The 11,415-nt window shown below is 58.5% G+C and overlaps 1 protein-coding gene across 27 annotated transcripts in view; it reads right to left on the bottom strand.

The window, feature by feature from the left end:
* The window catches only part of OBSCN (obscurin, cytoskeletal calmodulin and titin-interacting RhoGEF), a 216,709-nt gene continuing 206,581 nt past the window's right edge, over nucleotides 1,288-11,415 (bottom strand). For all 27 annotated transcript variants that reach the window (XM_021083345.1, XM_021083344.1, XM_021083349.1 and 24 more), the window contains 19 exons: nucleotides 10,723-10,783; nucleotides 10,292-10,369; nucleotides 9,772-9,944; nucleotides 9,644-9,670; nucleotides 8,734-8,886; nucleotides 8,591-8,636; nucleotides 8,391-8,468; nucleotides 6,051-8,085; nucleotides 5,392-5,472; nucleotides 4,987-5,097; nucleotides 4,644-4,811; nucleotides 3,800-3,922; nucleotides 3,452-3,622; nucleotides 3,149-3,233; nucleotides 2,646-2,885; nucleotides 2,179-2,402; nucleotides 1,964-2,039; nucleotides 1,657-1,806; nucleotides 1,288-1,557 (listed from right to left, as the gene is read on the bottom strand). In XM_021083345.1, coding sequence (XP_020939004.1) covers nucleotides 1,380-1,557; nucleotides 1,657-1,806; nucleotides 1,964-2,039; nucleotides 2,179-2,402; nucleotides 2,646-2,885; nucleotides 3,149-3,233; nucleotides 3,452-3,622; nucleotides 3,800-3,922; nucleotides 4,644-4,811; nucleotides 4,987-5,097; nucleotides 5,392-5,472; nucleotides 6,051-8,085; nucleotides 8,391-8,468; nucleotides 8,591-8,636; nucleotides 8,734-8,886; nucleotides 9,644-9,670; nucleotides 9,772-9,944; nucleotides 10,292-10,369; nucleotides 10,723-10,783 — 4,258 coding nt within the window. In that variant the 3' untranslated portion in view covers nucleotides 1,288-1,379. The remainder of the gene's footprint in view (nucleotides 1,558-1,656; nucleotides 1,807-1,963; nucleotides 2,040-2,178; nucleotides 2,403-2,645; nucleotides 2,886-3,148; nucleotides 3,234-3,451; nucleotides 3,623-3,799; nucleotides 3,923-4,643; nucleotides 4,812-4,986; nucleotides 5,098-5,391; nucleotides 5,473-6,050; nucleotides 8,086-8,390; nucleotides 8,469-8,590; nucleotides 8,637-8,733; nucleotides 8,887-9,643; nucleotides 9,671-9,771; nucleotides 9,945-10,291; nucleotides 10,370-10,722; nucleotides 10,784-11,415) is intronic.

Here is an 11,415-nt window from a genome sequence, read left to right as displayed (position 1 = left end):
CTGTGGCTCTGGCATAGGCAAGTGGCTACAGCTCCGATTCAACCCCTAGCCTGGGAACCTCCATATGCCGCGGGAGCGGCCCAAGACATAGCAACAACAACAACAAAAGACAAAAAAAAAATAAAAATAAAAAAATAAAAATACTTGCAATAAGTTTTGTAGTAATAACAAACTTGTAAAATTTGTTATTACTATAAAAATAAAATTGAAGAAAAAATTATCAAGACTTGGAGGAAATTTAAATGATTACTAAAGAAGCCAATCTGAAAAGTCTATAAAATGTATTGTTCCAACACTATGACACTCTGAAGAAGGCAAAACTATGGAAGCAGTAAAAATACCCTTTCAGTGGTTGCCAGAGAGGGATAGATAAATAGGTAGCGTGGAGGATTTTTAGGGCAGTGAAACTACTTTGCCTGTAGAAGAGTGGTATGGGGCCAGTGAGGTGCCAGTTTGAGGCAGACTCGGGGGATTGGGATGGGAAGAGCTAAGGGAGAAGCCTCTACCCACTGCAGATCCCTACCAGCCCAAGAGAGCACAGAGCCTGTGCCCACCTTAGCCCCCTTCCCACCTCCCTTCCTGCCTTGCCAGGTCAGACAATAAGAAGGTGGGGAGAGCAGCTGAGGGGGCAATGTAAGGGTGCAGTGCCCAGGACCCAGATGGCCAGGCTTAGGGATTGGTTGAATGGCCAAGGGTTATCTGAGCTTGCACAGCAGGAGGGAGGGAAAGTTAGTATTCCTGTCTGTAGGGGAGGAGGCAGTCAGTTCTTAGACATGTTTGGAGATGATGTGTATTGGGTTCAAGTAAGATCTAAGAGGTAGATGTCTGTCTAGTGTGCAGACACATGGTCTGGAGTTGGGAAATCGAGGAAGGCTGGATTCGCCAGCATGTCTAGATCACCAGGACCATAAAACTTGCTGAGAACCAAGAGGGCAGTATCTGCTGCCCACCGGCTCCAGTCTGAGGACCCCCCAGGAATGGTGCTGTGGTGGAATGAGTTGGAGTCTTTGATAGGGAAACCAGCTCCGTGCCCACAATCAGGTTTTCCTTGCAAACCACCTGGGTGTGTGTCCATGTCTGAAGTAGCACTGGCACAGAAGAAACTCATATACCCCCGGAATAGGGGGTTGCCACCACAGTCAGCTAGTTTAGAGGGTTCTAGTCCTAATGATACTTTTAGCAGGCACGCAGCCCTAGTCAGAGAGGGGCAGTTCTGCTCTCCGCCAAACACCAGGAAGGTGGCAGGGCCCTCACCCCCTCCCCAAAACAAAAGAACAAAACAGAGGCTGCCTCATTCGGTTCTGCTTTTTATTGACATGTTTGTGCATATGCAGCAAGGTCTGGAAGACTAAGAGATATGTCCCAGGAGTGCCAGGAGTTCAGCGCACTTGGGTCAGGTTGTGCTTTTTGTACAGCAGTGCCCGCCTCTTCTCACGCTCTTGCACAAAGGTGCGCAGACGTGCTGTGGGAAAGGTCACAGTCGTTGGGTGGGAGCTGGCTGGGCCCTCCTCTGTCAGCCACGGGCACTGCAGACAGTTGGACGCACATGGTCGGCCCCTGAGTGTGGAAGGGTGGTGTTAGCTACGCTCCTGGAGCCAGGGAGGCCAGGTCAGGGCATAGGGGAATGAGCCAGGCAGAGTTGGTGAGGCTGCTTACCAGGGGTGTGCACACAGGGTGCTGCGGAGGAAGGCCACGGCACCCCCGGAGAGCCCCGCGTAGCAGCGGCTCAGCTGGATGAGCCCCTTGCGCAGGCCTTTCTGCAAGTCTCTCGTCCCCTCGCTGCTCACTGGGTACTCAGCACTCAGCCTGTGTGGGTGGGGGTCGTGTGACTAAGACCCTCAATAGATGGGGGTCACCCTCAATGGAAGAAGCAGACGTGAGAGTCTTTGGGGTCACCCTCAGTGGATCCCATGCTTGCCCTTTCACCCAGGCCTCCCACCCCACAGGGCACGTGGAGACTCACATGATGAAGGCAGTGACACCTATGGCCCAGATATCAGTCTGTGGGACAGCACCCTGGCCCTCTAGGAGCTCTGGAGCTGGGAATGACACAGGTGAGGGGCATTGGTGAGGTGCTGGATGTTTTTAGTGGTGCAGACAGAGAGACAGGACTGAGGCAGAGTCTTGCTCCCAGCACACCCACACCCCAGATCAGGCCCAATTCTGTTCCCTACACACCCATAGTCTCCACATAGTCCTTGAACCGCTCTGAGGGCAGGACACTCTCCTGGGTGAAACTCCGGGCATTTCCCAAGTCGATGATCTTGAGCAGGTTGTACTCGGTGACAATCATGTTCTCGGACCTGAGGTCTAGATGCAGGATACGCTGGGCGTGCAGGTACTGAGTGGCACTCAGCATCTGCCACAGATAGTCCTTCACCTCTGTCTCTGAGTAGGAGGCCCTGGGGGCAGAGAACAGCTTAGGGGGTACATGAGGAGGGGCACCCAGGCTCTGTTCACAGCAGAGGGGCAATGGGGTAGAGGGAGCACCAGCCTTCCCTGCAGGCTTAGAAGGAAGCCCCAGCTCTACTGAGCCACCTTGGTTGGCTGGCCAGTGTAGGTGGGGTCAGGAGGTAGGCAGGAGGCCAGCCACAGTGCTGCCCACCAGGCCCTGAGCCCTAAATGCAGGCAAGGTCCCCTCTCACCTCTCGGCCAGGCAGGGGAGCAGCTCAGGCCCAGAGCACAACTCCAAGATGAGGACCAGGTGCCGGGGGCTGAGGTAGGCAGCCTGCAACTGTGCCAGGTGAGGGTGGCGCAAGCCCTTGAGGGCCTCATATTCTCGAAGCACGGCAGTCCTGTTCTCAGGGTGGTAGGGCACGATCTTGGCAGCCAGCACGCGCCCACTGGCCTTCTCCCGGCACTGCCTCACCACACTGAAGCGGCCCCTAGGGAGGAAGGACTGGCCAGGCTGGTAAGGAGCCCTTCTGCATGGTGGCCCAGGCTGACCCCCAATCTCCTTCCCAACCTCAAAGAAGCAAGGGAGGTCTCCCAGCAGAGAGGTCCAGGAGGGGGTAGCAGATGCCCTGAGGCAAGTGTGGGTGGAACTGATTGGTGGGGAGAGAGGCTGGGGGTCAGGTGAGAGCATGAAGAGCTAGTGGAGTGAAGAATGTCATGACACTGCCACCTGCCATCCCCAGAGTCCCCGCACCTTCTGATTTGTGTCTGGAAGGCAAAGGTCTGCATGCTGGGGAGGGGCTGGGCCGGTCCTGAGGCACCACTCTCCTCTTCAGAGGCTGTGGGAAGGGGAAACCAATGACTGAGGGAGGGCACCCCTACAGCCCTATCTCCCTCCACCCTTTCTCCATCACCTCTCCCCGGGCTACCTAACAGGGTGCCCAAACATTCTGACCCCTCATTCCTCAGGCCATCTGTGGGTGGGGGGCCTAGCAGGCAGAACAAACCATCCCACGTGTGTGACTCGTTGAAGTGGCCGTGCTGCATGTTGGCTCACCCAGGTGCCTGGGTCCTCCCAAGAGGATCTGCTCCGAGGGGCTGCTGTAGGGGCCTATGCCCGCCTTGCTGACACAGGCCGTCCGGAAGGTGTATACCCCACCCCGAGAAAGCTTGCCAGTGAGGTAGCAGCAGTCAAAGATGTCCGAGGCCAATGTGCTCCAGCTGCCGCCTAGACCACACAGGAGCGGGTGAGAGGCAGCCTAACACTCCATGTCCGAGTGGAGAGGCCCCTCCCTGAGAGAGGTCACTCAGGGACACAAAGCAGCCAGGCACTTCCCCAGCTACCCCCACACAACAGTGACCCTGGAGCAGCCCCAGAGGTGAGCGTTTAGGAGTGGTCCCATACCTTCCAGGCTGCACTGCACAATATAGGTCACAGGGCCACATGACTCCACAGGCTTCCAGACCAGCAGCACCCCATCAGCATAGACTTCACCAATGTCCGGGCGTGGGGAGGAGGAGGGACGCTCTGCAGGCCCAGGGTCAGCAATCTGAGGCAGGCTCCTAGAGGCTCTCGGATGAACTGAGCCCCAGCCAGCCCCGCCTCACCCATCTGCACCCTGCTGCTAGGCCCCTAAGCCCCACCTCACCTGGTCCAGTTCTTTCGGGGAGCCCTTCCAATGCCAACTAGTAGGAAGGGCCCAGTGCTTTTACTTCCAGAGGCCTCGGGAGGTGTCTGCCCTGCCCAACCCTGGCAGGCTCCCCTCACACTGGTGCCTACCCAAGAACCCCATGGAATGGCCCTTGCTCACAGCCCCCCACCCACCCAGGCTATAGTCAGAGAGGCCTCAGCTTTACTGGGCTGTGGTGCAGGGTACATGAGGGTTGGTGGGGATTAGGCCAGAGGTTCAAGAGGCAGACCTGCAGCTCCTGTCTTGGCTTCCCTAGAAACACACCCCAGCACTGTGTTTTGAGATCATGGCTTGATAGGAATAGAGATATGAAATGGGGGGCAGCCTCCTGCATTTACTAGAGAGACAGGAGAGAGGTACCATAGGAAATGCAAGGAGAGGAGGCCTCGAAGAGGGGTCAGGGAGAGGGCCTGGCCAGCTGCGTCACCTGCCTCCTGTGTCCCCTCCTGGGGGTCCTAGTCTGCAGAGCCGGCTCATGCCTTCTGTGGCCCCTCCAGGCTGGCAACGCCTGCGTGGTGAGCATCACAGTCCCTGGGCCCTGCACGATGGCTTACCCACCTGCCTTCTGGAGGATGGCTGTGGTGGTCGCTGTCCCCAGTGCGTTGCTCACACTGCAGGTGTACACGCCCAGGTCCTCAGCAGTCACCACCAGGAGAGTCAGAAGCTGGAAGTTCTTGAGCGTGGAAGAGATGAGCAGGCGACTGCTGCTCTCAAGAGGAGTCCCATCTGCAGCAGGACCAAGTGGGCCTCAAGATGAGCTCCCAACACTTACCTGCCTCTTGGTCGCACCCAGGGCCCACACGCTCTCTGGGCCTCGGTTTCCCTCTGTACAATAAGAGCAGTGCCCTCAAGGAGCACCCCCTGCCTCCCCTCCCCCCTCAGCTTCAGGACGGCTCTTCACCTTTACTCCAGGTGGCCTGCGCAGCTGGCTGGGCTGATACCTGGCAGGCCAGAGTCACAGATTGGCCCAGGACCACCATCTCATCTGAGAGCTCCCTTAGGAATGATGGAGCTGGGAAAGAAAGGTGAGGTGAGGCTTCAGAGGTGACCCCAAGACTGACCCCACAGTGAGGATATGGGAGATGAGACCCACTCCCACTCAGTTCATCTCTAACACCAGCTTCAGGAAGGCTTCCAGGATTGCTGGCCCTGACTGCTGGGGTGCTAGAGTCCCCCTGTGTGTATTCAGGTCCCTCTGGATATTATCCCCACCACCACCTGCTCTGGTCTTGGCCAGGGTTCCCTTTCCTCACAGTCAGGTCCCTTGGGCTTCAGTGGGGGCCCAGCCCCTGGGCAGTGCACCCACCTCGGTCCTTGCTTTTCAGGCCTGATAGCCGGAAAGAAGTTAGGCCTGCCTTCTTCCTTGGGGGGCTCTCCTTCTCTGGACCTGCAGAAAGGAAGTGGCCATGGGAGGTCACACCTGAGGGGCCTGACTCCTCTGGGAGCACGGAATAAAGGCTCTGGGGCCACTTGCCACTAACTGCCAGACTCCCACGTGCCAGAAAAGCCCAGATCCCAGGAAGTCTTATTAGAAACAAACTAAATCTGCTACAGAGGACACCCCTTCCCTACTCCATCAGTATTGGCCTTTTCTGGGCAGGGGCACCACGAGCAGGTAAGGCAAACAGATCAGGGGTCACAGGTGCCTGGGGAGGCCTGGTTGAGGGCTCTTGGCTCGGGGGTGGGAGGGATGGCCCAGTTCCTATTCTTTCTACAGAGGGGTATGACCAACACTGGGCCTCAGATGCACATGGAGGGATCAAAGCCACAAAGGTGACCTCAAAAACAAGCCACTGTGTCCTGGGATGTTTGGGAAGCACCAAGACAGAGGAGGAAGGACGTGGGGATTCCTTCTCACCCAGGCAGTCTCCTGAGCTGTCCTTTGGGGTATGGAGCAAGAAGCCCCAAGGAGCAGAGGGGGGAACATGGATGTGCCCAGACCCAGGGCAGGGCGGGATTAGTAACCTTCAGTCCTGCCCCTCAGGAGGCGGGAGATGTGGGCCACCGAGGCCCTCACTCTCTGGCGCAGACCCAGCTCTACCGGCTCTTCCAGCAGCGAGTGCCTCCCTGGGAAGTGGAAAAGGCTGCTGGTAGGGGGTGACCACTTGCGCTTCCTGCCACCAGCAGCCTCTCCGAGCAGGGCCTCCATGTCCTCTGGCTCCTCTGTGATCTCTAGGCTGGCTGGCGGAACCTGCATGCCTGGCCAGGGCCACGCGGCCTCTGGGAGCTTAGCCAGATCCTCCTCAGCCTCAGATGCAGAGGAGGGTGGCAACTCTGGCTCCACAGGCTTGGGGACCTTCCTGAAGATCATGAATTCAAATGGCAGGTATTTGATGTCATACAGGTCAGACAGGTTGAGGTAGGCAGGATCCACCTCTGAGATATCCAGGGATACAGTGTCAGCTGCTTCCGGGTCCATGGACAGGTCCCGGATCTGTACAAGCGACACCTGGGAGCCTCCACTTAAGTCCTCCCATGAGCTCAATTCCTGGGAGCCCCTCAGAGGGGCCTTGCCACCCTCAGGTAGGGGCACTGTGCTGGCCTGGGGTGGTGGGCTCTGGGCCCCTTGGTCCTCCTGCTCCTCTGAGGACTGAGAGGTGGCCCAGGCCATCTTGGCCCACAGAGGTCCCTGCCCCAGCATGCCGCCAGCATCCCCACCAAAGGCAAAGGTGCCGTAGCCCGCCACCCCTGCATAGCCCCCACGGTATCCCAAGGAGAACTTCCGTGTGGTCGCCTGTTCCTGAGGCCGCTGTGGACCAGGTGAAGACTGAGACAGGTCTTCCGTCTCCTGGGTAAGGCCTTCAGCATCCAGGGAGGGGCTGGGCTCCCTGCCTATTTGGGGGGCTGGCCCTGGGGTGCTGGGGGGATCAGGCCTCCCAGGGAGAGGGATGTCCTTCAGCCCACTCTTAGAGTCTTCCTGGGAGCTTGCTTGGGCTGTGGAGAGTGGGGCCTGCGGCTCTCCTGAAAAGAAAGGGCTCGGGAGTGTCAACTGGGCCTCTGTGCAGTGCCCTGGAGGAAAGGAGCCAGGAGGTTGTGGGGCAACAGCAGCAGGGGGGCCACAGCCTTCCTGGGGGGTAGAACTCCACTGGGGTTGAAAGACAGGGGCGCCCTGCCCTCCATAGCTGTCCTGGAATGACCCCTTTTGCTGAGTGGAGCACCCATCACCACCAGTCAATGGGAACAGTCTCAGGCCCTGCAAGGACCCCTCCGGATGCTCCATCTCCCTGGCATGTGCATCCCCACCAGGCATTCTCTCTCTTTGGGCCCCCTGAAGGCTCAAGGGGGTCAGAGCTGGACACTGCCCCTTGCTGCAGGCCTGGGCAGAGGAGCTGGAAGTGTTTGGCCAGTCAAGATCCAGGGAGCGGCTGTGGCCAGAGGCCCCATGGGTGCCTGTGCTGGGCATCTGCAGGGTGGTCTCAAAGGAGGGTGCTCTGGTCATCAAGTCAGCCTGCTCCTCCCTGGCAGCCTCCTCCTCCAGTGCGCGGTGCTCCAACAGGGGCTCTCGAAGGCCAGGCAGGGCACTCGAGAAGTAGCCACCCTTAAGCAGATGCCGCCGCCGAGCAGGGTGCCGCCTGCTTACTGACGCCGGGCCCCCAAGCTCTGGGCCTTCGCCCACCTGCTGGTAGAACAGGCTACGGATAACACTCTGCCGGGGCACACAGCCTGGGGCAGCTGGTGGCTGTGTGCCCTGGGGCAATGCAGGCAGAGGTGCAGCTGCAGTGGGTGGGCAGGCCTCAGCCTCCTCAGGCAGGCTGGCTGAAGGCCGCAAGAAGCCCCGGGGATGCAGCAGCGGTGAGTGGGTCACTGGGGAGGGTGGCAGTGACTTTGCCCGGGCGAACAGTGCCAGCTCGTTGTCGGAGGAGGAAGAGCTGCTGGAGGAGGCGCTGACATCGCCATGCAGGTGCCGGGCCACCCCGAGGGATGGGCTGTCAGGTGGGCCCTGGAGCAGTTCTGGTATGGAGCGCATCACCAGGATAGACTTGTAGCTCATCAGGGAACGCTGGAGGCATAGAGGACAGGGCAGGGTCAGCCAGTTGCTGATGCCTTCCCAGTTCTTGGAGGGCCCAGAGGTACTCAGTAAATGGAGGCATTAAAAGATCTGGTCCCCAGTGCTCTGTCATTTGTCCCCACTTTAGCAGGGATACACCACAGTCGCTCAAGGAGCAAAAACCCAAACTGAAGGATGCCTGGTCTTACTTCCCCGCTCTTCCAGACCCAGAAGGAGCATGCAGCCAGCCCTCTGGGCCTCATTCCCTTTTCTGGCTCCCCACCCCGTCACCCTTTCTGCTAGGCAGCACAGCTCACCTGCCAGCGGCTGCGGGCCAGGAGGAACTTCAGCTGCTTGGTGTTGATGAAGTGGGCCTCCTCTGCGGGCACAGACTTCTAGGGGGAGCCCAGATGAGAAAGCCACATTGCAAGGAGAACCTGGCACACTCTGGCCCAGGCAAGCCCCCACTCCCCTTGGCCTCAGCTTCCCAAGCCAGCCCGGGGTTCAGACAGCTCACCTGGAACCAAGGGTGGGCAAGGCACTTAGCAGCACTGGGCCGGGCCCTTGGGGGAGAAGAAGGCCAGAGTCAGACCAGGCGGTCAGTTGGACCATGGTGCAAGCATGAGGACCTTGGGCAGGGGGACAGGCATGTGCACTTACTCCACAGCCCTCTGCAGAGCAGCCTTGATAAAGTCCTGGGCATCCTCACTGAGGTGGGCAGCCATGGGGCTGCTCCAGGACACTCGCCCTTCCAGGACATTCAGGAGGGTTGCTCGGTCACTCTCACCAGCAAATGGGGATGAGCAGGTCAGGCTGAAAGCAGAGACATGACTAGCCTTCAGTCATGGCCTGAATTTCTGGGTCTATTCTGGGTCTACGGGAGGTAGGTTGCCAGGACAAGGAGTGCCGGTATCTCACGGGGATGGTGAGGGCACCCAACCCTAAACTAGAGATGCCTCTTAACACCACTCTTATCCAGCCCTAAGAATCCTAGCATATGTCTCAGATTTGCCTAGAGATCCAGGCTCACTCAGCCTGTAGCTGGCATCCAGGCTAAGCCTAGAGTGGGTATCTGGTCTCAGGCTGGGGTGAGTATTTGAACTTGGCCTAGGATAGGGATCAAGGGTCAGCCTGGGGTGGGGATCCAGGCTCAGCCTGGGTCAAGGATCAAGGGTCATTCTCAAGTGAGCACCTGGCCTTAGCCTGATGTGGGGGTCAGGGCTCCACTATAGAGGAGATCCATGTTCTATCTATACCACCAGTGTCCTCAGGGTAGCAATAACTGTTATGAGGGGCCTTTGGATAAAGACCTAGACCCTTTAGGGAAATAGCTGAGTGCTCTGCCCCGTGACCCAGCAGAGCTCTCCTGTGACAGGGTGTGTGTGAAAAGCACGTGGCAGAAACCCCTTATCAGGGTTAGGTGACTGCATGTTCCCAAGATAGCTGTCCCTTGGGTCTCGGATCTCTGATTTGAGGAGCAGCCAGCAGTTCAACAGCTTCCTGGGGCCCTGCTGAGGAGGGGTCTGGGTTGGCTTTGGAGGACGGCTGACAGAAGCAGAGGTCTGCTCACCTGAGGTAAGAGATGACCCCCATGGCCCTGTAGGAACAAACCACAGCCGTGAGTCACCCCAGGCCTGGCCCAAGGGAGAGGGGGAGGAGGACAAGGCAGAGAGTGGGTGGGTAGGCAGACCCACTCACCAGATGTCAGAGGCCTCGCTCACTGGGGTCTGCTTGATGATCTCGGGGGCCACAAACTCAGGGGAGCCATACTGGCTGTACTGTGGCTCTGCTGGGGTGATTTTTTGGGCAAAGCCAAAATCGCAGATTTTAATGTCTTCCCGAGCAGGATGCACCATCAGGATGTTGGGGGGCTGTCAGACAGAGTCAGGAGTGGGTGAGGCTAAAGAAGTGACTCCCAGGGCTACCAGGCTTGGGAACGACACTCAGGGGTCTTTGAGGGGTTGCCCCACAGGGATGGTGAGGCCAGCATGGGAGAGTGGGCAGCCTCAGGGACAGGTTTCAGTGCCATTTGGGGACAACTTCTGCTCCATCAGAGCTGTTCCGCACTTGAAGAAGCTGTAGTGAGCTCCCTATCCCCAGAGGTAAGGAAGTCCTAACAGGGAAGTTGTAAGTGTTTGGCCTTCACCCTTTCAGCATCCAGGCCCCAGGCTCCCACCTGCCCCTCACTGGGCTCTGAGGGCACCAGGGAGCCACATACCTTTATGTCCAGGTGGAGGACGCCATGGCTGTGCAGGTAGTGCAGCCCCTCCACCAGCTGCTGGATGTAGACCTTGACCTGCAGCAAAGGCTGGTGCTCAAGGGAGAGACTTACTTCTCCCCCTCCACTTACTTCCCTGCCCTGCTCCCACCTACAGAACTTCCCTCCAATTCTGAGCCTGAGACAGTGGTCCCTCAGGGCAGGTTACATGCAAAGCCTCACAGACCCCTGTGGCTTGGAGATTTCTCTGGGCCCGAAGTAGGGTGAGTTTGGGTGTGTGAAGGAGCAAGCAAGGACTAGTCCATTGTAGCATGGTCTCTGAGCAGGGGAGTGCTATGCTAGGGAGCTGGTCTGGGCAAGAGGTGCAGGAGGCCTGGCTGGGCATGCATGCAGCCCTGCAGCTGGGTGGAGAGCCCAAGCAGCACAGTCACCTCGGCCTCTGTCACTACACTCTTCTTGAACAGGCGGTCCAGCAGCTCCTCTGACGAGCACCTGGGACTCTGTCAAGGAAAGCTCTAGGGTCTGGAACACTTGCGGGGGTAGGGGGCCATGCTGGGGAGGCTGGTGCTTGCAGTTGAGGATGGAAGGGACAAGACACATAGAGGGGCTGAGGCCGGTGGGCAGCAGGAGCAGAAAGGGACTGGAGGTATCCTCTGCCCTCTGCACACAGATCATGCACCACCCGACCAGTGACTGGGGAGGTAGGGGTGTGGCTAGGACAGGTGACATTCAGAGACCCTCAACTAGGCCAAGTGGGGCAGACCCATTGGATAGGGTGTGTGCCCCTCCCTGGGGGCTCAGTAGGCATCCGAAGGAGCCCCAGCACTTGGAGTCTGCAGAAGCCAGGTCAAGTCTAACCTTCCTGCTGGAAAGGCCACATGGAGAGTGGGAGGAGCCCATGGAGGCAGTCTTGCACCTTCTGGACACAGTGCTGCCCAGATTCCTGGCCCACAGGCCTGGGAGCTATGAGGTCTGCACATTGTGTGGTGGGGGTGCAAGGGAGGTTGGTCATGAAGCATTGGAAACCAGGCTCACTACGCTCATGTAGCAGTCAGGCCTGGGATCACCAGAAACACAAGCCCCAGGCAGTTCTACAGACCCCCATCCTAGGGAACACCATCCCC

This window comes from Sus scrofa, chromosome 2 (assembly GCF_000003025.6).
Source record: "Sus scrofa isolate TJ Tabasco breed Duroc chromosome 2, Sscrofa11.1, whole genome shotgun sequence".
NCBI classification, from domain to species: Eukaryota; Metazoa; Chordata; class Mammalia; order Artiodactyla; family Suidae; genus Sus; species Sus scrofa.
Note: the sequence above shows the minus strand (reverse complement) of the source record. Positions and strands in the feature narration are given on the sequence as shown.